Genomic DNA, 25,367 nt, shown 5'->3' with positions numbered 1-25,367 from the left:
TACACCTTCAATGAATTTCCCAATCTAGCTACTGATTCTATTGACTATAATCAAAAGATCCATAGGGAAACCTTAGGACAAAGACAATCACGTCGTTATTGCCAAATCTCAGTTTATCTAAAAGGGAATCCAAAAGAAGTCATAGATTAATGCCACCGCGTTGGAAGAAATATACATTTGCTGCATATTCAAAATCCTTGAAGCAATGGACGTCTACTACCAATTCAAGATCCTGATCTAACATAACGATATACCATATCAGTCCAAAAAGCTCAATCTGCATTGCAAATTAACAAGATCTAAATATAGATCAAGATGAACATGAAAACAAATCTCATACATGTTGGCCAAAACATACGGAGAAAGGAATCCCCGTGGATCGGGTAGATTCGTCTATCAACTACGAAGGAGGCTGACAGGCCAAACTAGATCCTAACATACAGCTGGATGAAATGATGCATGCAACAAAAAAGAAGGAAGTCTCTAGAGAAGACTGAGACTACCGCTAACACGGTCAAAAGATCAGTAGAAACCAATACACACTGAAAGCCAATTCACACTGAAAGTAAGGTACATTATCTAATCTCTACTTTTCACTACAATCATCTTGAATCTTGAAATGACTTGGGAGTTAGAATGCTAACCTTATAGGTTCATCCCACATCATTTTATCAGAGATCAACACCATCAATTTAAGATCATTAGTTTATCAACTACATCCAATTCTTGCTCCCGAATGGAGCAATTTATTTCCTCTTTAGGTAATTCATTTTCTAATATTTTATTTTTTTCATATCTTTCCTCTTTATGCACCAACTTTGCCAAACACTGAATTGCATCGAGGATGCAACATGAACTGTTTGTTGATGTTATATTTCTTATGACTTCCACTCAATAATATTTGTTGTTCTTTCAAAAAGATATATAAACTTTGGCTGGCCTTGCTAATATCAAATGCACTTTTTTTAGAACTAGGGCACTTATAGATGGCCCTGATTTCAACTCATTTGATTAACACTTTGATAGCTTGAGTAATTATAAGAGTCATATAATATTTCTTTACTATCTACCAAGGCCATGTAAGGTCCTTTATCTTATCAAGGGAACATCTTTTTTTTCTTTCTTTTCGAGTTTCAATTTTTCAATCTCTCCCACAGTGTCTGCCAATTGTGACATGTCTTTAAGATGTTGAATGACCATTTCCTTCAAAATATCTTAATTTAAGCCTGTTACAGTCATTTTGCACTAAATCATATTCTAGAATCATGGTCATACATCTACCCTTCACCTAAACCTATATAAGTAGTAATCAATAGACTCATTATTTTCTTTTATGGATTTTTCCCCTAAATCTATGACATCAACCTTAACTTATTCTCTAATCAATAGATTCATTATTTTCTTTTTTTGAGTATTATTATAAAATTGCTAACGTGGATACAAATTATATAATAAAAGTGATACTTTTTTTTAAGGTCTTGCTAATTTGAGTCCTAAATAAATATTAAAAAATTTTAAAGTAAAAAATGTATATTAAGAAATAATAATATTTAAACTTTTAAATGGCTTTTAAGATAATTATTTCTACTTTGAGATCTTTAATAAGAATGTTGTAATCAAAATGATATAGCAAACTGTTAAAACTAGTCTTGAAAACAGAGTTGCTCTGTCCCTCCCCAAAAGTTTTATATATATATATATATATATATATATATATATATATATATATATATATATATATATATATATATATATATATATATATATATATATATATATATGATTTGACGTTCACACGTTATTAATTCAACCTTGCATCACCTCACTTTCTGTGCTTAGAAATTGTTTCCTATTATAATCAAGATCAGATCAATAATAATGACAAGCTTTTCCTTCTTCAAATCACTTTTTTTCTTTCTTCTCATCATTTCAGGTACTTTATCTTATATCATTTCCCTTTTGATTCCAATCTTATATATATGCTATTAATATTATTATTATTACTATCTCTAACTAGTCTTATTCTGTTCACACTATGATATTATAAACTTTCTGATATTTCTAACTATATGATTTCAGATTCATTTATGCAAATCAATTGCCTAAGTTGTGGAATAAACTATGGACAAATAGCAAACAATCTACCATCTCCTTCTAGAGTAGCTGTTCTCATAAGATCCATGAATGTCACAAAGATTAAACTCTATGATGCTGATCCAAATGTTCTACTTGCTTTCTCTCAATCAAATGTTGAATTTGTTATAGGACTTGGAAATGAGAATCTTCAAAATATGACAAACCCTTCCAAAGCTCAAAATTGGATTCAACAACATGTTCTACCTTATCTTTCACAAACCAAAATAACTTGCATACATGTTGGAAATGAAGTTCTCAATAGCAACAACACTCAAATGATGTTAAACCTTTTACCTTCGATGCGAAATGTTCATACCGCCCTTGTTAATCTCGGGTTAGACCGATTAATCAGTGTCGCGACAGCTTTTTCTTTCAACGTTTTGGAAAATTCTTACCCTCCTTCATCTGGTTCTTTTAAGCAAGATTTGATTCAATATATTCAACCACTAGTTGAATTTCTTGATGAAATGAAATCACCTTTTCTTATTAATGCTTACCCTTTTTTTGCATACAGAGATAACCCTAATGAGGTACCTTTAAACTATGCACTTTTTCAACCAAATCAAGGTTTGGTGGATCCAAATACAAATTTGCATTATGATAACATGTTGTATGCACAAATTGATGCTGTTTATGCTGCAATCAAAGTGCTAGGGTTTACAAATATTGAAGTTAGGGTTTCTGAGACAGGTTGGCCTTCTAAGGGTGATTCTGATGAAATTGGAGCTACTATACAAAATGCAAAACTGTATAACGGAAATTTGCTTAGAAGAATTGAAGAAAAACAAGGAACTCCTGGAAAGCCTTTGGTTCCAATTGATGTATATGTTTTTGCACTTTTTAATGAAGATTTGAAAAATGGTCCTGCTTCAGAAAGAAACTATGGTCTTTATTATCCAAATGGTAGCCCAGTTTATAACATTGGATTGCAAGGTTATCTCCCACAAATGGCTCTGCCATCCAAATCTAATGTAAGCAAAATACTCATTAACTTTTATGCACAAATATCTTTTTAGTCCTAACACGTCTGAACAAAAGTGTGTCAGATGTTCAACACGTGTCAATATTTCAGATTAATTTTTGTAGTGTCGATGTCGACGTGTATGTTGTGTCTAATGGTTTAATCTACTTATTATATGCAGGTTTTGTCTTTCAATTTTGTTGTATGGATAGTAGTTACATACTTGATCTTTGCTTGGGAGCTTTGAGGATAGGAAGCATGGAAAATCCTATAAATATTTGTTTTTTTGGTATAAAAAGGTGAGGGAATATTCAAATAATTCCTCAACTGTTTTTATATTTTCCATTTTTGTAATTTCCTTGCACTTTTTTGGCAAGGTGATTCAAATTTTCTGGTTTACAATTAAAGTATTCATGAGATATCATATCTTGATCATGTGAATACTGAATTTATAGTGGTGTAAAATGACTATATAGTTGTAGAATATTTATTTTAAGTCTAAGGTCACATGCTAGTTAATCATTTTATGGAGAAAATTTTAGGACCATACATTTTGTAAATTAGTCTTGTCTTGAGCTATACAAAGGTTCAATTGGGTTGCACTGGATTATTGGGGAAAATAATAGCTAGCACTCTTGGAACCTCATATTAGAAATTCAAGCCCCACAAGATGTGTCCATGAGGTTGAATTGAACTGAATCACATAGTTTGATTCAGTTATTAAAAATTATTTGAATATAAAATTAATTAATTGTTAAAAATTATTTGAATATAAAATTAATTAATTGTTAAAAGTGATTTTAGTTTATTTCAAAATCGACTTAGACTCGATTTATGTTTATAAAGTAATTCTTTTTAATTTGTATTATAAATGAAATATTAGCCGGACATGTCTTTTATTTTAATATATTTTTTCTGAATAGATCATGATATTTGTCCCGCACCCTCTAATATACTTGTCTCACCTGTCACATATTTACGAGGATTTTATAAATATTAAATTTTTATAATTTTTAAATTAAAAATGTGTAGTGTCTGGGAGTCTTCTTCGTCCGCCTTCATGGGACGGATACAATTTTTAGACTCGCTCCTTAAAGATGTTAATCACGTCCTGGCCATTTTCTTACAGACTTTTGTGGGACGAGTCTAAACGGAATGAACATGTTCATTTGTGCTGAATTGTAATTTCTTGTGTCGAAGTAGGTTGCTCGACAGAACAAGGAAGTGTCGAACCACCGAGTGTGTTGAGTTGTGTTAGTGTCGAAGTGTCGAAGCATGTTGCTTCACATAGGATTTTGACTTAGGCTTATTTTAGTAGTGTTAGCTATTTTGAGCTTTTATAGTTTTGGGCTTTGACTTGAGATCCAAGTTAACATAAATCTATAAATAGTGGAAATAACCCTTATTTTTGTAATGAGCTGAATAGAGAACTCATAACATTGTAATTCACAGTATTTTGCAGTTGCAAAGTGAATAAGAAGTTTTCCACAGTTTGTAGGCAGAGAGAAACTCTACAGAATTTTATTACTCTTCTCCTTCATCATTATTTACACTCTTTCTTTCTCCATTGTTCTTCTCTTTTTATTGCTATTGTGTGGATAATAACAATCTTGTTCATCAAGATTGATTGAAATTCTCCATAGGTTTTGGGGGATTTCCAACATCTGGTATCAAGAGCTTCGGTTTAATCGATTCGTGGGAAGAAAATCACCATGGCAACGAATCATCCAAACGGACATTTTCCAGCAAATCTTCTAATTCTCAAGAACAACAATTATGAGAATTGGTGCAAGCAGATAAAGGTTGTGTTATGTTATCAAGATCTTTGGGATCTTGTGAAGGAAAGAGTAACAATGCTTGCAGAAGCCGCGACAGATCAAGAAAAGACTGCACATAAAGAATTGAAGAAGAAAGATTATAAAGCTCTCTTTATAATCCATCAATGTGTTGATGCGAATAACTTTGAAAAGGTTAGTGATGCAGAGTCAGCGAAAGAAGCATGGGAAATTCTGGAGAAATTGTTTGGAGGCGTAGAGAAGGTGAAAGAGGTGAGGTTAAAAACTCACAAAAAAAACTTATGAATTGCTTCAGATGGAAGATAATGAAAGCATAACTGATTTCTTCACCAAGGTTACGAAACTGGTGAATCAAATCACGGTATGTGGAGAAGTGTTGACATTAAGATCTGTTGTTGGAAAGATCTTGAGGTCGTTGGCTCCAAAGTTCGACCACGTGGTAGTAGCCATAGAAGAGTCGAAAGATTTGTCAAAACTGACAAATGAAGAGCTTCAAGGGACGCTTGAATCTCATGAACAAAGAATGGCTGAAAGAGTTGCAGGAAAGTCGAAGAGTGATATGGCTTTGCAGACTCAATCAGCAAAAGAAAGAAAAGGCAGAGGAAGCCGGAATGGCAACAAAGGCAGAGGAGGTTACAACAATTCGACTGGTTGAAATCAGCAAGAAGGAAACTGGTCGAATCAGAGAGAATCCTGGAACCAAGGCAACCAAAGAGGTGGTGGTCAAAAGCCAGACAAGAGTCACATTCAGTGTTACAATTGTCAAAGGTATGGTCACTATTCTACTGATTGTCCAGAAAAGCAGAAGAATCAAGAAACTTATACAAAGCTGGAAAAACACGAAGAAGAAGAGACATTGTTGATGGTTACAACAAGAGAAGAAGAGAGATTCAAGGACCAATGGTACTTGGACTCAGGATGCTCATCACACATGTCTGGAAGAAAAGATTGGTTTGTCAACATAAATCCCTCAATGAAGAACATGGTGAAATTTTCAAATGACAACACTCTAGCAGCTAAAGATGTTGGTGATGTTCTGATTATGCGGAAAGATGGCAAGAGGTCAATAATTTCAAATGTGTTGTACATACCAAGCATGAAGAGTAATTTGCTCAGCATAGGGAAGTTGGTCGAAAAGAACTACAAGGTGTCGATCGAACACAAGATGATGAGAGTTCTCGACTCAAATGGAAGGTTGATCTTGAAGGCTCCAATATCTCATAATAGAACCTTCAAGATTGAGCTTAATGTGATGGAGCATAAATGCCTTATAACAGCATCCAACAGAGATGAATGGATATGGCATTATAGACTTGGTCATCTCAATTTCAAAGACATCATAGATTTGAATATAAGAAATATGGTTTCAGGATTACCAGAAATCGACATTCCAAACAAAGTGTGTGAAGAATGTGTGCAGGCAAAGCAGCATAAGAACAACTTCAGTAAGGATGCAAGAAGCAGGTCGAAGGAAATTCTTGAAGTCATATACTCTGATGTATGTGGTCCTATCCAGGTGGATTCGATTGGAGGTAACAAATAATTTGTTACATTCATAGATGATTTTAGTAGAAAACTGTGGTCTTACCTGATCCAGAAGAAAAGTGAAGTGATTGAGGTATTTTCCATGTTTAAATCTATGGTCAAAAGACAGAGCGGTTGAAAGATCAATTTTAAGAACTGATGATGGTGGAGAATATGTGTCGAAAGATTTTGATGCATTATGTATGAAAGAAGAGATTATGCATGAGGTGGTGCCACCCTACACTTCACAACAGAATGGAGTCGTAGAAAGGAAGAATAGAACCATTATGAATATGGTTAGAAGTATGTTGAAAGGAAAACATCTACCCAAAGAATTATGGGGAGAAGTTGTGTCGACTGCGACATATACCCTGAACAGATGTCCGACGAAGAAGCTAGAAGGAATCACGTCAGAAGAATGTTGGTCTAGTGTCAAGCCTAGCTTGAGTCATCTCAGGGTGTTTGGATCTATAGCATATAGACATGTGCCAGATCAGTTAAGAAGAAAACTTGATGACAAGTCGAGTCAGATGATCTTGATTGGATATCATTCGACTGGAGGATACAAGTTATTCAACCCAGTGAATAAGCAAGTAATGATCAGCAGTGATGTGATCATAGACGATCTTAAGGAGTGAGATTGGACTGAGAATGTCAAGAAAGATTCAGCGAGAATCTTTTGTGATGAACCAGCTAGTGAAGTCGAAAGAGAAGTTCGACGGGAAGAGGTCTGAGGTGAAGCAGGCCCAAGCAGACCTCAGAGAACAAGACACATGCCTGCAAGATTGCAAGAATGTGTGATTACATAAGATGATATGGTCAATGAAGAAGGTAAGCTGGTACATTATGCTTTCTACGCAGATGTTGAACTTGTCAATGCAGTTGATGTTGGTGTAAGCCCTAGAGGCTAATACTTTTGGTACTTGTATCGAATTATTTATTAATAATAAAAGGCATTTTCTTTATTATGGTTGATTAATAAAGTCCCTGGAATAGATAGTCCGTTTAATGTATCAAGTGTGACTTGATCATGAGATCACATTAAACATAAGGACACTATTCTTAAAGTATCCGTAGTCGAGCTTTAGTGTGAAGTGGGATAACATTAAAACATTAAGACTATTATGTTTGTAGACTGATGATCACATCTCATGGATCATGGATAAAGAGTTATCAAGTCTTAAACATAGGTATGAATATTAGGAGTAATATTTATACCAGATTAACCCGCTATGAGAATACTATATAGAAAGTTATGCAAAGTGTCATGAGTTATTCTCATGGTGATAATGGTGTATACCACTCTTCGACCTGAAACCACTATGGACCCTAGATGTAGAGTCGAGTGTTTTATTGTTGATCAAACATTGTCCGTAACTGGATAACCATAAAGACAGTTGATGGGTACTCCACGAAGCATGCGAGGGACATGAGTAACCTAGATGGAATTTGCCCATCCTGCATAACAGGATAAATGTCTATGGGCCCAATATTGAACTGGACAAGGATGACACGGTCTATGCCTTGTGTTCAATATAGACATAAGGGCAAAAGGGTAATTATACACATAAGTATTATCACAGAAGGTTTTGTCAGATCACATGATATTTTCGTGTCTTGGGTAGCAGTGATGTGTTGCTAGATACCGCTCACTATTTATTATATTAAATGCGTGATTTAATATAATTGCCAACGTCACGAAAACCTACAGGGTCACACACAAAGGACAGATTGATGAGAGATAGAGTAACTAAGGAACACCGTAAGCTACGGTGCCCTTAAGTGAATTGTAGAACATCGTAAAGGTACGGTGTACTTGAGTAGAATACGAAATATGGTAAGGTACCATGAGCTTAAGTGATTTTGGGCATATTATAAGATATGGGCCAAAATACACTTAAGTGGGCTTTTTAGCTTGAAGCCCACACAAGTGGTTCTATAAATAGAACCCTTGTGCAGAAGCATTCATTGCGGTTGCATTATTTTTGTTTTCTCTCTCTCTCTCTCTCTCTCTCTCTCTCTCTCTCTCTCACTCACTCACTCACTCACTCACTCAAAGCCTTCATTCGTACCAGCTAGCACTGTGATTGAAGGAATCGTTCGTGTGGACTGAGTAGAGACGTTGTCATCGTTCAACGTTCGTGATCGCTTTGTGGATCTACATCAAAGGTTTTTGATTGTCACAAGAGATCTGCACCAAAGGTTTCAATCGTCACAAGAGGTAAATATTCTATCACTGATCATGACCATTCGTAAGGATCTCTAAAGGAGAAAATTTTAATTTCCGTTGTGTTTTGGATCGCAATTCTCCTTCAGTTGAGGCATTGAAAGATTCGAAGTGGATGAAAGTAATGGAGGAAGAGTTGAAGTCAATAAAAGTCAACAACACTTGGTCACTTGTTGAATTGCCCCAAGACAAGAAGGCAATCAATGTGAAGTGGGTATACAAGGTGAAGTTGAATCCCAAAGGAGAAGTGACTCGACACATGGCGAGACTTATGGCGAAAGGATTTCATCAAAAATAAGGAATCGACTTAGATGAAGTTTTTGCACCTGTTGCTAGGATCGAAATAATCAGGTTGGTTGTTGGTCTAGCAAACATGAACAACTGGAAGATGTGTCAGATGGATGTGAAATATGCATTCCTTAATGGCCCCTTAGAAGAAGAAGTTTATGTTGCACAACCAGCTGGATTTATGAAACATGGCGAAGAAAGAATAGTGTACAGGCTGCATAAAGCCCTGTACGGACTTAAACAAGCTCCAAGAGCTTGGAACAAGAAGATATATGGATTTTTAAGGGAGAAGGAATTTGTGAAGTGCACAAGTGAACATGGAGTATATGTAAGAAAAAGTAAGAGTGAATTGCTTATATTATGTCTCTATGTCGATGACTTGTTGATAACAGGTAGCTGCAAGAAGGAGATCGAAGACTTCAAAGATGATCTCAACAAGGAATTCAAAATATCAGATTTGGGTGACATTTCATATTTCCTTGGCATCGAGTTCTACAAGAGTGGTATAGGTTTGATGATGCACCAAAGAAGGTATACAGGCGAAATACTCAAGAGATTTGAGATGCAAGATTGGAACCCAACTTCGACTCCAGTTGAGCCCAGATTACAATTGTCGAAAGATTCAGATGAAGATGATGTCAACCCAACCTAATATAGAAGACTTATTGAGTCACTTCGATACCTATGTCATACAAGGCCTGACTTAGCATACAGTGTAGGTATGGTGAGTCGGTTCATGCAGAAGTCAAAAGTATCACATCTAGCAGCGACAAAGAGGATACTAAGGTATCTGAAAGGAACTATCGACGATGGCATTTTGTTTCCTGCAGCTGATGAAGGAAAAGAATGCAAATTAGTGGGATACATCGGCTCAAGTTGGTGTACTGATGTTAAGGATCGAAAATCCACAGTTGGCTATGTGTTTATGTTAGGTGGTGCACCAGTTGCTTGGAGTTCGAGAAAAGAGCCAATAGTGGCATTTTTATCGTGCGAAGTAGAATACATATTTGCTTCTTTTTGTGCATGTCAAGCAACATGGATGGTGAATCTGGTCGAAGAGATAACAACAAAGAGTCATGGAGCAATTACCATGAAGATCAATATTATGCCAGCTATCAATCTGGCGAAGAATCCAATAGCACATGGTCGAAGCAAGCACATCGAAATGAGGTTCCATTATCTTCGAGAGCAGGTAGCAGATGGGGAGATGAATGTGGAACACTGTAGAACTGAGAATCAAATTGCAGACATCATGACGAAGGGAGTGCAGGTCGAAGTGTTCAAAGACTAAGAGCTATGATGAATATAGATAGCTTAGACACAATGAATTAGGTGGTGTGTTGAATTGTAATTCTTTGTGTCGAAGTAGGTTGCTCGACAGAACAAGGAAGTGTCGAACCACCTAGTGTGTTGAGTTGTGTTAGTGTCGAAGTGTCGAAGTATGTTGCTTCACATAAGATTTCGACTTAGGCCTATTTTAGTAGTGTTAGCTATTTTGGGCTTTTATAGTTTTGGGCTTTGGCTTGAGGTCCAAGTTAACCTAAATCTATAAATAGAGGAAGTAACCCTTATTTTTGTAATGAGCTGAATAGAGAACTCATAACATTGTAATTCACAGTATTTTGCAGTTGCAAAGTGAATAAGAAGTTTTCCACAGTTTGTGGGCAGAGAGAAATTCTGCAGAATTTTATTAGTTTTATCCTTCATCGTTCTTTACACTCTTTCTTTCTCCATTGTTCTTCTCTTTTCATTGCTATTATGTGAGTAATAACAATCTTGTTCTTTAAGATTGATTAAAATTCTCCATAGATTTTGGGGGATTTCCAACAATTTGTCACCTCTAATCAAAATTATAAATACTAAGACTCATGGATAAGGACAACTAAGTATGACAACGAGACAAGACGGAGCAGATTTAAACTCACACACAAAATATTAAAATCTGAATCATTTAACATTTAGAAGAAATAATAAATAAGATTCATGTACACAGGGGTGAAAATAACTCGACATGACAACGAGACAAAGTGGATGCGAATTTAAGTATTATCAACTTTGTCCTTGCCCCCAAACTCATATGAAAGTAATAATTGATCATTTACTCTCGTTCCAAAAAAAACAAACAAAATATCCATAATTAGAATTCAAATTTTAAAATTCAAATTATTTTTGTCATACCTAACAGCAACACTATCTTTGTGTCTTAAGATACTATTGACTAACACATAGGATAAGAATAGGCATGACAATCTATATTAACCTACCCATTATAGAAAATCCATCAAAATATCCACAAAAACCAGTTCATACATAAGCTTGGTATGGTCCCAATGGTATAAATTGACAAGTTGTTAATCCATCCACATGAAAGTGAAACGCTGATTCAGCCATATCATGATGTCAGCAGTAACATGTTCAATTGTACTCTGTTTTTCCCACGACCACCGCATGCAATTGGCGCTATAAATTTCTTTTAATATGTTTTTAGAAAATATTTTGCCCAAAGCGTTAGGAAAGTAGCTTTCAATGATAAAATGTTTTTTAGTTCTAACAAAGTTTCTGAATCTTAACTCATACATTTTTGTTTTAAAATGCTGATCCCTTAATAAAAGTGTATGAAAGAAACACATATAGAACTAATGTAATGGTGTGTAGAATTTGTACATTATCAATTAATTATGAATTTTCACATCAATAAAAATATTAATTTTAATAACTTTAAGAATTATAAATAAATTATCCAAAATTAATTGACATAATAATATTATATGCATAAAAAGCTCAACTCAAATATAAGACTCCATAGAAAAAATGACAGGAATTACGAGAGTTGATAGAAATAATAAATTTGTTAATTATTTTCATAATTTTGCAAATTCATTCTTTGAACAGAGAATCATTTAATGTTTGTATAATTTGATGCTAAGGGTAGAAAAAAGATGCAATTTTATGAGGGGTGAAGAAGTTTTGATCATCAAAATTTATGAAATAATTGTTCTTCAATGATTTCAATGTCTTACAAAATCTTTCCTTAAAACTCTTTAGTCGCCACTTTATCTCTAAAATTCAAAATCCGTGAAAAAATAGTCAAAAGACATTTAAATAGAAAAAGCGTGTTAGTCAAAAAGTACTCATCATGCCGCGACAAGTTAGTATTGCATTGAGATGCAAACCTCATTGCGCCACGATGGGATGCATTGCATGCCTGATAATTCCAGTGGCAAATCACACGCGTATCTTCCTTTTTCTTCAAAAATTTCACTAAGTATATATTTGTTCCTTTACTTAGAATTTTGTTTACTTCCTCGCCCTTTGACTTTGCTTTTGAGCAATATTTATTCGAATTCATCCGAATTTCCTAATAAAAATCACGTAATGACGACTGATATCATGTCAATCCCAAGTTTCCACTTAATATTATTCTAGAACTTGTCTCACATCTTTGTTAAATGAATTTGTTTGATGCATAAACCACCAATGTCTTTAGGCATACAACAAATCTCCCAACCGACCAAATTAGCTTCGTGGATTGTCTACGTGTCTCTCCAGATAAACCTGTTTTTGAAGTTTTTCTAACTCATTACAAATAGTTATAAAAATCTTAGCACTTACTATTTAATATTCAAATGCATTTGCATCAGCTATCTAATATTCAAAATTTATTTATAGAACTTCTACTATACATAATAATAATAATAATAATAATAATAATAATAATAATAATAATAATAATAATAATAATAATAATATTATTATTATTATTATTATTATTATTATTATTAAATCATTTGTTTGTTTTATTCATTTACAAAAATCACATTTTTTAATCTTGAAAGTCTTTTAAAAATCACTATTTTTAAGTCTATATTCAAATAAAATGTATTTTTTTTTACATTCAATTGTTTTGAAAAGTATCTTTTTTGAAAATTATATACTACAAAATTTGATTTTTTTTTTTAAAATAACCATTTTTTTCAAAAAAAATCTAAAATAACCAATATTTCAAAAAAATTACCAAAATAACCATGTTTCAAAACAGATGCGTCAGATGAACTGGCGCATTCATTTTAAATCAAGAGGAGGCGCCAACACCACTGTCGTATGCTTTAAAAGCAATGCATGGTGGCGCCAAGGGTGCTGGCGCATGAATGTGCTTGGGCCCATGCTTCTGGCGCATACATGTGTTGACATGTGTGGCGCCTAGCCCTTTGGCGCATGCATTTTCATACTTCTTCTATAAATAGGTCACCCTTCATCCATATTTTTCACGCAACTTTTATCCTACAACCACATTTTCTTTCATTCAACTTCAATCTCCTTCAAATTTTTGAGTTTTAACCATGTCTGAATACATTCACAAGCGAAATGTCGATTTAATCTTTTTCGCCATTGCGTCTCTGATAAAGATTCGAATTTGGAATATAGATTCGTTTGAACGTATTAATTGGACGTTGAACAGTTGGTTATATGGAGAAATTGGAGACGGTGAAAGGATTAGAATAATCCAATGGCTTATGTCTATGTTCAACCAAAATGGAGAAGTGCGTGAATGGGTGGATATTAAGACTGACAGAGACGTTAATAGAATGATGCATTATATGTTCAAAATTGTTTTGATGGTTGCAATCGCTTAGTTATTGTAATGGTATTTTAATTGTTTGTGTTATTGTTTATGTAATGGTATTTCCTCACAAACTTATAATATGAAATAAATCTAGTTTTTTATATATTACAACAGAGGTACATGTGAATTTATCTTGTTGTGCTCGTTCCAACACTAGGACAGCTAGTACGATTGTGACTTGGCTGACGGCATGAATTACATAATCTAACCATTTTGTTCGCCGTATCCATTTCAGTTCAAATACGGGTGTTGTTTGGGCGACCATTTTTCTTCCTTCGCATAACTTCGTTGTGCTAGACAATGTCCCCTTGATATTCTGGTCAGTAATCCTCTTTTGCTACTACGGAAAAACTAATTTTGTAAACATTTGATAGGCTGGTGACTTTATAAACGTCATATAATAAGTAGGATGAATCCCTTCGAACCTTTGAACATGCCGCAATGACATGGGAGCAGGGCGTACGAAAGGCTTGGAACTTTCCGCAGTCGCACCAACCTCTATCTAGTTCGACTCTGTATTGTCCCATCGGCATGCCCTCATTATGATCATGGACTCGGCAACATTATACCAACCTTTAGTACGGTCAAACACTGTGACCATATGTGTGTTTGCTTTGGCAGCTTCTGTCTAATGAATTTCATTGAAGCATCATTATACAACTGCTCATATTACAACAATAAACTCCATTTGGAACGTCTGGTCTCAAACAACGCCCATAGCCTGAAATATGTTTCCTGCATCAAAGCGGTTATAGGTAGGTTTTGGATGCCTTTGAAGAGAGAGTTCATTGATTTCACAAGATTTGTTGTCATGTGGCCCCAACGTTGACCATTGTCGTATGCCCTACTCCACTTCTCCAATGGAATAGTGTTGATCAACCGTATTACATCTGCGTTTGACAATCTTATTTCTTTGCGGTAGTGTTTGAAAGAAGGTTTTGATAATGCGTAACCTGCATTGACAACCTTCTTCCGCAACGTTTTGTCTTTGATCTCCCGCATAAAATTCTGAGCAATATGTCTAATACATAAGACATGTGTCGAAGAAGGATCCTGCCAGCCATTATCAATGTTATTATATGCACTAATGATTGAAAGGTGTATGTCGGAGATCAAACATAAGTTAGGTTGAGGTGCAACGTGCAATCGGAGATTTCTTAGGAAAAAACTCCATCCCTCAGCAGTCTCCCCTTCAACATGGACAAATGCGATTGGAAAAATGTTGATGTTGCCATCTTGTGCCACTGTCATCAGTAACGTTTCTTTGTATTTCACGTACAACCATTTACCATCAATTTGTATAATAGGTTTACAAAAATAAAAACCTTTAATGCATGGTTGATACGCCCAGAAGAGTCGGTGGAATATTCCATTTCCAATAGCACACGTTCCGTCTGGTGTATACGCGGACAATGTTTCCAACTTGACAATAGTCCCTAGAGCATATTGTTTAAGAGTCAATAGGTATTTCAGAAGTTGTTTGTAAGACTCCTCCCAATTTCCATACACTTTTTCAACAGCATTTGTCCTAGCTATCCAAGCCTTCCTATATGATGAAGTGTAGTGGTATTGTGCTACAATATGCGAGATTATTGTACTCACCTTTAACGACAGATTGTCGCCAATGACAGACAAAATTTCATCACATATTAACTGAGAGCTAAGTTTCCGATGGTCTTGCATTGGGTTTGTGAGCATGCATGTGTGAACTGGTCCCATGGATCCAATCTCCCAAGAATCACTCCTCTTCCGGTACAAAGCTGACAACCTGAAAAGGCAGTGCTCATTTGGACAATAAATTTTGTACCTCAATGCATTAGTCCTATCAACTCTGAAATCAACCGATAGTTCCATGTGAAACTTTTTAATAGCTTGTACACAATCTTCTTTTGTGCGAAATGTGTCTCCTTGTTTCAAAGATCCTTGCATTTGCACATAAGGATTGTACCATATATCTGATGAAGGTTCATCGGAACCCAAATTCAAGCTTATCATGTGTTGAGATGGACAATATACATGACTAGATGGTAATGGCTCCTCTTTTTCATCATCGTTCACCATTGAATCAACCAAAATCTCATCTTCTTCTTTGTTGTCATCTACAACATTCACCTTAGCTTGTTCGTCGTCATCAGTTTCATAAAACACTTGTGACTGATCAATGAACTGAGACACTTATTGTTGTGATAAACATCGTCATCATCTTGAATCTTCTTCTGATAAAACTTCACCTGGTTTTCTGCAAACCACACCAGATTTTTATATATGATTTGACCCACAGGACTGCACTACAATTTCTTTTCTATTCTTTGTTTCAAATGTGAAAAATTTGATCGTCGATTTATTGTAAACCAAGTTACCTCTGTGTTGCGAAAACAAACATCGAATAATTGGTGCTCAGATATTTCATCTTCGGTATGGGCACTGATCATGTAATATGGTGAGGAAGATATTTTTTTTAAAATCTAACTTTAGTATTTCTATTGATCTATATGAGTACTGATTGTGAATGCATTGATATGTTATTCACATATAATTAAATAGGGTAGACGTTAAATGCATTGATCACACAATTCATCTGCAAAGACAAGATAATGCAATGAAAAGAATTCATGCAGAGACAAGATAATACAATGCATGCGCCTGGTAGAATCTCTGCACACACAAAGCATTTCACCTTCCTTTCGGTAAGTGTACCGTCACACTTGAGGATGTCTACATGTTATTGGGTCTACGTATAGATGGTAAGACCGTGAATGGTAGAGTTAACCAAGACAACTATATCTGCAATGAATTATTGGGTGCCCCTTTGTGTGATGACCAAGCTGAGGGAGAGTCATCCGGTCAAGCTAGGGGGCAAGGTATAAATTTAAAATATCTCAAACAATATTATGCGATTATAATATTGTCCGAAGAATCAACCGAGTACGAAAAAATAATTAAAGCTCGGTGTTATATTATGATTTTATTTGGTAATTTTTTATTTCCAGAAAGTATTGGTAGTACAGTAAATATTATGTATTTACCGTTGTTACGCAACATTAATAAGGTAAACACATATAGTTGGGATTCAGCTGTATTAGCCCATCTATATAGTGCAATGTGTAAAAATGCTAAAAAAATACTTGTACTTTTTATTCATGTGTGTATTTGCTACAAGCATGGGGTTGGTCAAGAATGTTGTCACTCGCCCTAGTAAACGAGAAGCCATTCATATTCCCGTTTGCAATAAAGTAAGTTTAAAACTTTATCATATAATTAATTAGACTTTATATTACTATTAACTATACATAGTATTTTTCAATTGTTTATGATCTAGGTGGTCAATTAGAGGGATGAACTACAATGAGTGTCTAAAACACGCTATAGTAGTCTATCGCAATCTATTGGATCACATTGGACCAGACGATGTAATACTCATACACAACTCTATTTTAATTTAAACATACTTATCAAATTATTTATCATCTAATCGTGTCGTGTTGTTGTACAATTTATCTGGAGGCCATATTTCGGTCTTGATCATCAGGTTAACCATGATGATACTGTAGTTTGGACATCAAAGACACCAATTATTCGGTTCACTACTATGGAGATGCACCAGAGTGGTCGGGTAAAACTGCAGTTCGGCATGCAGCAACAGATTCCAGAACCTCCGACGTGTTTGGGAGATTCGCATAAAAAAAGAGTCAATGCCCAATGGGATTATTCCGACTAGAGAGACTTCGCAAAAGAGATGTGTCGTCATTGGAGGAATCGATGACAACACATCTTAAATGAATCAGTCATACATGGTGCTAGACCAACTCAACAATATATGGCATGGTTTAGGTCGGTAATAACACAACAATTTGTGTCTGAGCCACGGTATTTGATTGAGCCACGTCAACTAGCTTCGTCATCATACACCCAACAACAAGTCCCCGTCCAACACCAATGTCAAACCACTCAAACCCAACAATCAACCTCACACCATCACCCTACCACATACACCCAACAACCAAACACCTAACTTCGCAACCCATTCATGCCACCCACCTAACAACCAAACACCCAACCTCGCAATCCATTCATGTCACCCACCCAACCACAAAACCAAGAATCAAACCTTATCCACCAACAACCATCCACATCAATCACAACCGTCTATAGCCCAAATGATTCATATAGGTCACTCCATCGTAGCCCCTCATTAATGACCACCCAAACATCCCATCACTAAAACACCCAACCATTGTTTAACTATAATACACCTCAAGAACCATTGCTTCGTTTCCAAAACGATTCAATGTCCTAATTCGGGCAACTATACCGTCCATAATTCACCCAACCACATTGACCCAACTACGACAACATGGACACCGAACTAAATTACGGAAGCGTCGTTGGCCAGAGCCCCCCGGCTATTGGGAACAAATGATGACACATCTATCAAATACCGTTGGAACTTCCGTCGAACCTTCACACCATCCATCATTGGATCAGGTCAGCACACAAAGACCCCAAACACCTTATGAAAATCGTGGGAGACCTCGAAGACAAACTAAAGCACCTGGATGTGGAATAGGGGGACGTTTCGATCGGATCGGTCATTAAATTTTTGTCAATCCCATATAACTTTTATTATATCATGAATAAATTTTTTTATAATATTCTATTTCATTATTTATTAAATAAACAATAAAAATTAAAAAAGATAATAATATTAAGGTGTATGCGCCAAATGAATTGACACATACACCAATTCTCATGCATATGCGCCAGATGAATTGATACATACACCAATTCCCATGCATATGCCTCATGGTTGCTAGCGGCTCCATGCATTGCTTTTAAAGCCCGCGCCAACACCAATGACGTTTCCTCTTGGTTTAAAATGCAGATGACTAATGCATCTATTTTAAAAGGTGGTTATTTCGATTTTTTTTTGAAAGATTTATTATTTAAAAAAAAATGAAAAAAGTGATTATTTAAAAAAAAATCACAAAATTTGTATTTTTCCTTTCTTTCAAAAGAAGATGGAAATTTTCCATCTTTATATTATGATGAAGCTGAAAGTGATGATATGGCGGGAAACCAAGCCTAATTATTAGCCACAACATAGAGACCTTAATTCTAACCCTAATTCCGGTTCCAATTAGAAATCGAAAAAGTGAAGTTGACCATGGCAGAGGCGGAGGAGCTTCCCAAAAGTATCGTACGCCGCGTGGTGAAGGAAAAGCTATCCACTTGCTCCGACGACGGAGACATTTCCGTTCACAAAGACGCTCTTCTGGCATTCTCCGAAAGTGCCAAAATTTTCATCCACTACCTTTCCGCTACGTAAGTAACCTTTTTCTCCTTCTCTCTGAATCCCTAATTTGCGCTCAATTAAAAAAAAAAACTAATTTGCTGAATTTGAGGTCTGAACCCCCTTTTTCTCTAAGTAGGGTTTACATTTTGAAGGCAATCGGGGAAATTTCGCAAGGGATTTTGGCGATTGATTCGTTGGTGATTTTTAAAAAGGGGAACTTTTTTAGTAGAAAAAATGAACAATGATGGGTGTTGTTTGTATGTGCAGGGCTAATGATATATGTAAGGAGTCAAAGAGGCAAATTATCAATGCTGAAGATGTTTTCAAAGCTCTTGAAGAAACTGAGTTTACTGAATTTGTTAGCCCTCTGAAAGATTCTCTTGAAGGTCACTTTAACTTACTTATGATATGAATATGTTTTTAGACTAGCTGAGATTTATATTTTACTTTCTTATGAGTATTAATTTGTTAACTTCCGGTGATGTAAAGTTATGATTCAGTAGATATCTTAAGGCTTACATGGTAAAGTGTTGTCATTTACGTATTTAATGATTATGCTAGTCTTATTTTCACTACAATAGAAGTTCAAAAATTTGTAAAGTATGATTAGGACTAATACTCATTTAGTGGAAAAAGGCTTGTCTATTGTTGATGTTGAAGGTTAATAATTAGGATGTAATTAGGACTAATCCCCGCTTGGTAGGGAAAGGGATGGATTGTTGTTGATAATTAGGAGTATTCAAAGTGTCCATGAAGTTTTAAACCAGGTCAGATAGTTACTCTGAAGTTTATATTCCTTAGCTAAAAGCCTAAAACTGAGCTTGTTCTATGCTGTGTTGCACCAACTCTAAGCATGGGGAAAAATATGATCTTGCATGTTATTCAGTGCTATGCTGCACTAACAAGCGTGACCAGCTAGTGGATAATATTTGATTTTTAGCTACAAAGAGGGCTGGGAAAATTTCTTGGAGTACGTTTTTGAATCACTTGTGACACTACTTTTTTAGATTTTAAAAGAAATTTATGTTATATCACAGGACCCTTGTATATAATAAGAAAAAGTATGTGTGATTGTTTGGATTTGACTAATGTCTGTACTAACTTGGCATATGGAAGAATCATTTGTTGTGGCTGCGGTATTTGGCAGACCTTAACACTTTCTTTATTGCTTATCAGAGTTTAGGAAGAAGAATGCTGGGAAGAAAGTGACGGTGTCAAAGGGAAAGGGGGATGAGAAGGGAAAGAAAAGAAAGTTGGAAGGTGAGCTGTCTGATAAAGGTGAGCCATTTGAAAAAGGGGATCTGGGTGAGCCATCTGATAAAGGCGATCAGGGTGAACCATCTGATAAAGGCGATCAGGGTGATGATGACCAATGAAATGAAAGGAATGACCGGCGATGACATTAGTCACCAGTCACAACTGAGTCAAGTAAAACTTATTTATGATTCATTGTGGCTTGGATGTTGTGTACTTATCAACTATGTACTAATGTCACAAATATAGCTTTCAGCCATGTTTTGTTTGTAAAATGCTAGCCTCCACTAATCCTGAAGGAAGGAAGCTTTTAGGAAAGAATATTACATCTTAAATCTTAAATCTTGATGGTTTCATTCTTTCACTATGTGCGGTTCTCTTTACAGCCACTACTGCTACTACAAATTTAACTGTATGCCCTTAGCTTGACAAAAAACCCACTCTCCGATTTAGAAACTCATTTCTTTTCTTTTCTTATATGCAAGAACCTCCATGCATTCTTTGGGCCACACTAAATGATCATGAAGATTTTTTAAGGCCTCATAACGGTCAGTCAATTCTCTTTGCACTTCCTCTAACTTGTCTCACCTTACTCCCAATGGATGATAGTTGGGGGTTATGCCCATAACTTGTTTCATAAGGTGTTTGTCTTGTAGAAGATTGAGGTGTTGAACCAATATACAATTTTGAAATTAGTGTGGATTTATTGGATATCACAAAACGACCTTCCTAGTATAACATGCCCCATGTATATTCAAATTTGGGTATCATGGTTCCCTTTTCCCTGTCCATTTTTTATTATAGGTGTTTGCTTCTCACCCCTCTTAATCGTTAGAGCATCTTTAATGCAACCCATCTTTGAGTTGTTTTGTGGATTTTATTTTACTACATCATTTTGAAGCAACTCATTCAATTTTAATTTTAAAGTTGCAACTCTAAAAAAATCGTATTAAATCTTATAATTTTATCTTACATATTAACATTTTATTCATATTTATCTTTTTAATATTCGCAATATTACAAAAAATTAAATTACCATAATTTAAAAGCAAAATAATTGTTAAAGTAACATAAAAAAATTATAGAAAAAATGAAGGAAAACATTATGACTAATAATTGTGTTTATTATCGTTTAACTGTGGTTTGCAATCTTGGCATGATAGCCAATGAATTTTCTATATTACCACGTGACTCTAAAAAATCTACGAACTACTACCTTGAAATTTTAGAAATTTATCCTTAGAGCATGAATATCGCATGCCACATCACCATGTCTATACAAAAATTAAAAATATTGTGTTAGAAAACTAATTGAAAAAGTATGCGTTAGTTTGTTTAGGTGATTTTTTCCTTAAATTAAGTTGTTCTTTTTAATATATATATATATATGAAAAATATTTTATTACCGATTTTATTATTTTATTTAATATTTTTTTTATTCTTCGTGTAATAATTGTATCTTCACTATATAAATCAGTTAATGTTGAGAAAAAAAACAATAATTTTTATCTATTTTTTTCAATATGGTATCAGAGCATTGGATTAGGGGTTACCGTAAAAAAATTGTTTGCTCCGCTTTCTTACCCGACTCGCTTCACATACTCGTTTAGCCTCATATGGCGAATAACAACATGTGGCCTTCCCCAGCACAAGCCTACATCGGATCCAACCATGACGAACAACCGCAATGAATGGGCTAAAATTGTTCAATTGGTATTGGATAACAAAGGTAAACTTGTATTCTTAATAGGAGCAATAGCTGAACCGGCAACATGAGACACTCGTTACAAATAATAAAAGTATGAAAACTCCTTGATTATTGTGTGGATGGTAAGCTCTATGGAAACTGGAATAGGTAAGTTGTTAAGGAAACTTACTATGATATTCAAAACTCCTCCCAAATTTTTGGTTTAAAATCAAAGTTATGGTATGCGAAACAAGGTGACATGAGTGTAACTGCTTATTATAATGAGATGTTGGCACTGTGGCAAGAGTTGGATCTTTGTTATGATGATAATTTGAGGTGTACAAAAGACAATGTTTTGTTTCACAAGAGGCAAGAAAATGATTGTGTATTCATGTTTCTTGCTTGGATCAATAAAGACCTTGATGAGGTAAGAGGTAGAGTTTTAGAAAAAATGTCATTGTCAACTCTTCGTGAAACTTTTGCAGAAATAAGAAGGGATGAGGTACAACAAGGAATTATGTTAGGCAAGACACCATGAAGCTCTGAATCTGAAGTCTCAACTCTGGCTACTAGGAACCTTGACGAGGAAAAAAAGTCAGATAAAGTTCTTTGGTATGATCACTACAAGCGCGAATGACATACACGTGAAACTTGTTGGAAGCTAAATGTCAAACCTCCTAATTGGAAGAAGAAAGGTGGCCATGCATTTCAGGCTAGTAATTCTGATTAAGGGCAGCTAACCATTCTAGAGGCCACAGTGGTTTGGCCACACGTTTACCCCGAATCAGTTTTTCACCTGGGGCGGAGGGGAATCGACCCTTGGCCGGAAACGACCCCTATGACATCCAATAAACTTTGATGGAAGACCTTGTAAGTTCGTACAAGATATAGAGCCATGCACTCATGATCATAAAAATACACCTCATGGAGGTAAAAAAAAATCACTCACTCCAAATAAGTTAATATATACACATATATTATTCAATTAAAAAGTACTCAGCATACAATACAAAAAAAAGTGGGTGGCATGGCTATTCCAGCAGAGAGACAATCTCTATATCTTTGAGCCCCTGATCCAATCAAATCTTCTCCCTCAAGATAACTATAGGATGATGGAAGTGATCCAATTTTTACAAAGCATTCTTAAAAGATTGTGAAACTGCCTTAACACTGGAGGATGCATAGTCATCCAGACCCTGAGTCAGAGAAGCATTCTCAAGCCACAGAGACTCCAATCCTCTTTGAGTTGCTGAAATAGATATTTAAGTAGACAATAAATTTCTCTGATCAACAACTTGAGCTTGGTCCTTCCTTTCCACAATTCTCACTAGACGAGTCACCTGACCAGACAGAGAGCCAAGGGCATTGATGGGGCCAAAACGTCATTTATCTCACTAAGAAAAGTAGAAGTTATTTGTATTTCGTGCAGGTACAGATCCCACAGAAGCGTTACGCTATGCACACTCTTTTCTGACCATGGATTCTCAGCATGTTACTGATTAAACCAAATAGCTTCCCATTAACCAACTCCACCAAGGGCCAAAGTGGAAGAAGCACACAGAGTATACCGAGGCAGAGTCACCAATTCTTCCTCCAAAGCAGGCCTAGACAAATTGGCCAAATGTGATGATCCTCTTTTGAAGAAGGAGTCTGGCAGTTTTTAGAGGAACGTGAGCCCAACCCCGTTGTCAATGAACAGGATGGAAGACCCGACACACTTTGTAACCTCAGAAGAGTATTAAAAGCGGTGTCACTCCCTGTCGACCATATTCCCCGCCTTATAAGCCAAATTTGTACTTCATCCTTCATTAAATCTGCACACAACCATGATCAAGCAAACACTTAAAGAGTAAGAAAAACTACAAACAAAGAAGCCAAGAGTTTCCAAAGCTTACCAAAAATAACTATTCTTTCTTCCCGAGAACGGGCCTCCATCAGCAGTTGAACATCAATGAGACACTACAAGCGTTTTCGATCAGCGTCGTCCGAGGGTATGCCGCCACCAAGGTAACCCAAGTCGCCGATGAATCTTATCACCCATTTCTTCTAATACATATATCCAATAGTAAGGTCCCCCTCTTTATAAACATATACCCCATTTCCCATAAGTAAGCAGGTTTCCGTCCAATACTTAGGGAACAACTCAGTGCATCTATCTTCCACCTGGTCATAACGACATATACCAAAGTGTGGGTGTATAGGTTGATAGGGGTAACAAAAAAGAAATGATACTAGAAAGGTTGCAACTCAGGAAGAACCCCAAAGTCTCGAACATTTGACGTCAGAGAAATTAACCCTTTACTTTATGATTGGGTCGTAGTACCATAATGACATTGAAAGAGAAGAAAAAAAAGGGTCACAAAAGGCTTTCCCTGTAAGTATTCACACCAATATTGGTATAATTTCACATATGCCTAGCTTCCTGGGTGAAGTTGTGAATGAGCCATCAGGTGCTTAAGAAATCTTATCTCAAAAGTGGTGAAAGTAAGATGGAGATCCAAAATGGAGAAAATGTATTCATAAAATGGAACGACACAATCTCCATACTCACTACATATCATTTCATCATTGTTTGGGGGGTTAATACACCCCAATGCGAAGATGGACCAACTTCAAGAAAATCTCCATCAAGATTCCTATCTTTGGCAAAGACAAAAACGATAGAAGAGTAGACAAGGTCCACCCAAGAAGATATAACAATCTTCTAGGATTTTTTTGCACATTTCTGTGATTTTTTTTATTCATAATGCATTAACTTTTCTGATGCAGAAAAGTGAAATGTCAAAGAAGAAGATAACAGTTAAATTGAGAAAATGACGCAAAGAAAAGTGACACTGACTCTTCAAGAATATACTCTAGCTTGCAAAAATAAGCAATACCATTTCAAATGCACCAAATCACTCGCACGTAATACTTGAGTATTTCAGTCCCCATGATTCGTAATGATAACACTTACGAAGAGAAGTTTGAAATATGGCGCATTAAATGCGTGAATCCCCAAGAAATGAGAACATTTCCTTTTACTCTTCCTAGCGTAGATGCAAGGGTGGTCGATAGCTGAGGCTGAAGTAAGAAACCCTTGCCTTGCTATGCATAGACAGATGCTTAAGGGGAAACTGTTTTGGGCCGATCATATTGACCTCGATCGACCACCCTGAAGGAATTGCAATCCTTCCATAATATTTTCAGCACACAAGGACTCTCCTCTTGATAATCACAAAGGATTTCCACTGCATTCACATCCAACGACTCTCCATATTTTATTCTTAACAAATAGCGAGTTTGTTACTCTCTGCTATATCTAGAGAAGGCGCCAAGTTCAATTTTAATTCACTATTCTCCCTCACATATTGACTTGAGTGTTAAAGTGCTAACCTTGTAGGTCAACCCCTTCTCCACTGTGTCGGAAGCTCAAAATCACCATCACTTTCGATCTTCACTCCATTTTTGGATCCAATACGAAACAAGAATAGAGTCAAACATATACTTTGTTACCTTAGAGATGCATGCTTCTTGTCAGATCCTTGTAATGCCAGATCACAAACATATTACTTGTTTATTTGTGGTGTCAGAACCA

General features: G+C 35.6%; 3 protein-coding genes across 4 annotated transcripts in view; all 3 read left to right on the top strand.

The window, feature by feature from the left end:
• Nucleotides 1-25,367, top strand: part of LOC127101641 (ferredoxin, root R-B2) — a 56,558-nt gene that overhangs the window by 14,386 nt on the left and 16,805 nt on the right. The gene's annotated exons all lie outside the window — the stretch shown is intronic.
• On the top strand, nucleotides 1,817-3,744 carry LOC127101637 (glucan endo-1,3-beta-glucosidase 14). The gene is made up of 3 exons (XM_051039096.1): nucleotides 1,817-1,933; nucleotides 2,080-3,107; nucleotides 3,279-3,744. Exons 1-3 carry the CDS (start codon nucleotides 1,879-1,881, stop codon nucleotides 3,342-3,344), a joined length of 1,149 nt encoding a protein of 382 aa, XP_050895053.1. The 5' UTR covers nucleotides 1,817-1,878; the 3' UTR covers nucleotides 3,345-3,744.
• LOC127101639 (DNA polymerase II subunit B4) lies at nucleotides 18,583-20,467 on the top strand. 2 transcript variants are annotated; one of them, XM_051039101.1, is made up of 4 exons: nucleotides 18,583-18,878; nucleotides 19,117-19,235; nucleotides 20,026-20,136; nucleotides 20,191-20,467. In XM_051039101.1, exons 1-4 carry the CDS (start codon nucleotides 18,721-18,723, stop codon nucleotides 20,223-20,225), a joined length of 423 nt encoding a protein of 140 aa, XP_050895058.1. In that variant the 5' UTR covers nucleotides 18,583-18,720; the 3' UTR covers nucleotides 20,226-20,467. The 2 variants fall into 2 exon arrangements, with proteins under 2 accessions (XP_050895058.1, XP_050895056.1); XM_051039099.1 differs by having other exon boundaries at nucleotides 18,585-18,878; nucleotides 20,026-20,467.

This window comes from Lathyrus oleraceus, chromosome 7, assembly GCF_024323335.1.
Source record: "Lathyrus oleraceus cultivar Zhongwan6 chromosome 7, CAAS_Psat_ZW6_1.0, whole genome shotgun sequence".
Lineage (NCBI taxonomy): Eukaryota > Viridiplantae > Streptophyta > Magnoliopsida > Fabales > Fabaceae > Lathyrus > Lathyrus oleraceus.
The sequence above is the reverse complement of the archived record's forward strand: the minus strand, read 5'-3'. Positions and strand labels throughout refer to the sequence as shown.

Coding starts and splice junctions, on each gene's coding strand:
- LOC127101639 (XM_051039099.1), top strand. CDS start 18,721: ATGGCAGAGGCGGAGGAGCTTCCCAAAAGTATCGTACGCCGCGTGGTG. Junction 18,879..19,116: donor ATCCACTACCTTTCCGCTAC/GTAAGTAACCTT, acceptor TTGTATGTGCAG/GGCTAATGATATATGTAAGG. Junction 19,236..20,025: donor TCTGAAAGATTCTCTTGAAG/GTCACTTTAACT, acceptor ATTGCTTATCAG/AGTTTAGGAAGAAGAATGCT.
- LOC127101637 (XM_051039096.1), top strand. CDS start 1,879: ATGACAAGCTTTTCCTTCTTCAAATCACTTTTTTTCTTTCTTCTCATC. Junction 1,934..2,079: donor CTTTCTTCTCATCATTTCAG/GTACTTTATCTT, acceptor ATATGATTTCAG/ATTCATTTATGCAAATCAAT. Junction 3,108..3,278: donor CTCTGCCATCCAAATCTAAT/GTAAGCAAAATA, acceptor TATTATATGCAG/GTTTTGTCTTTCAATTTTGT.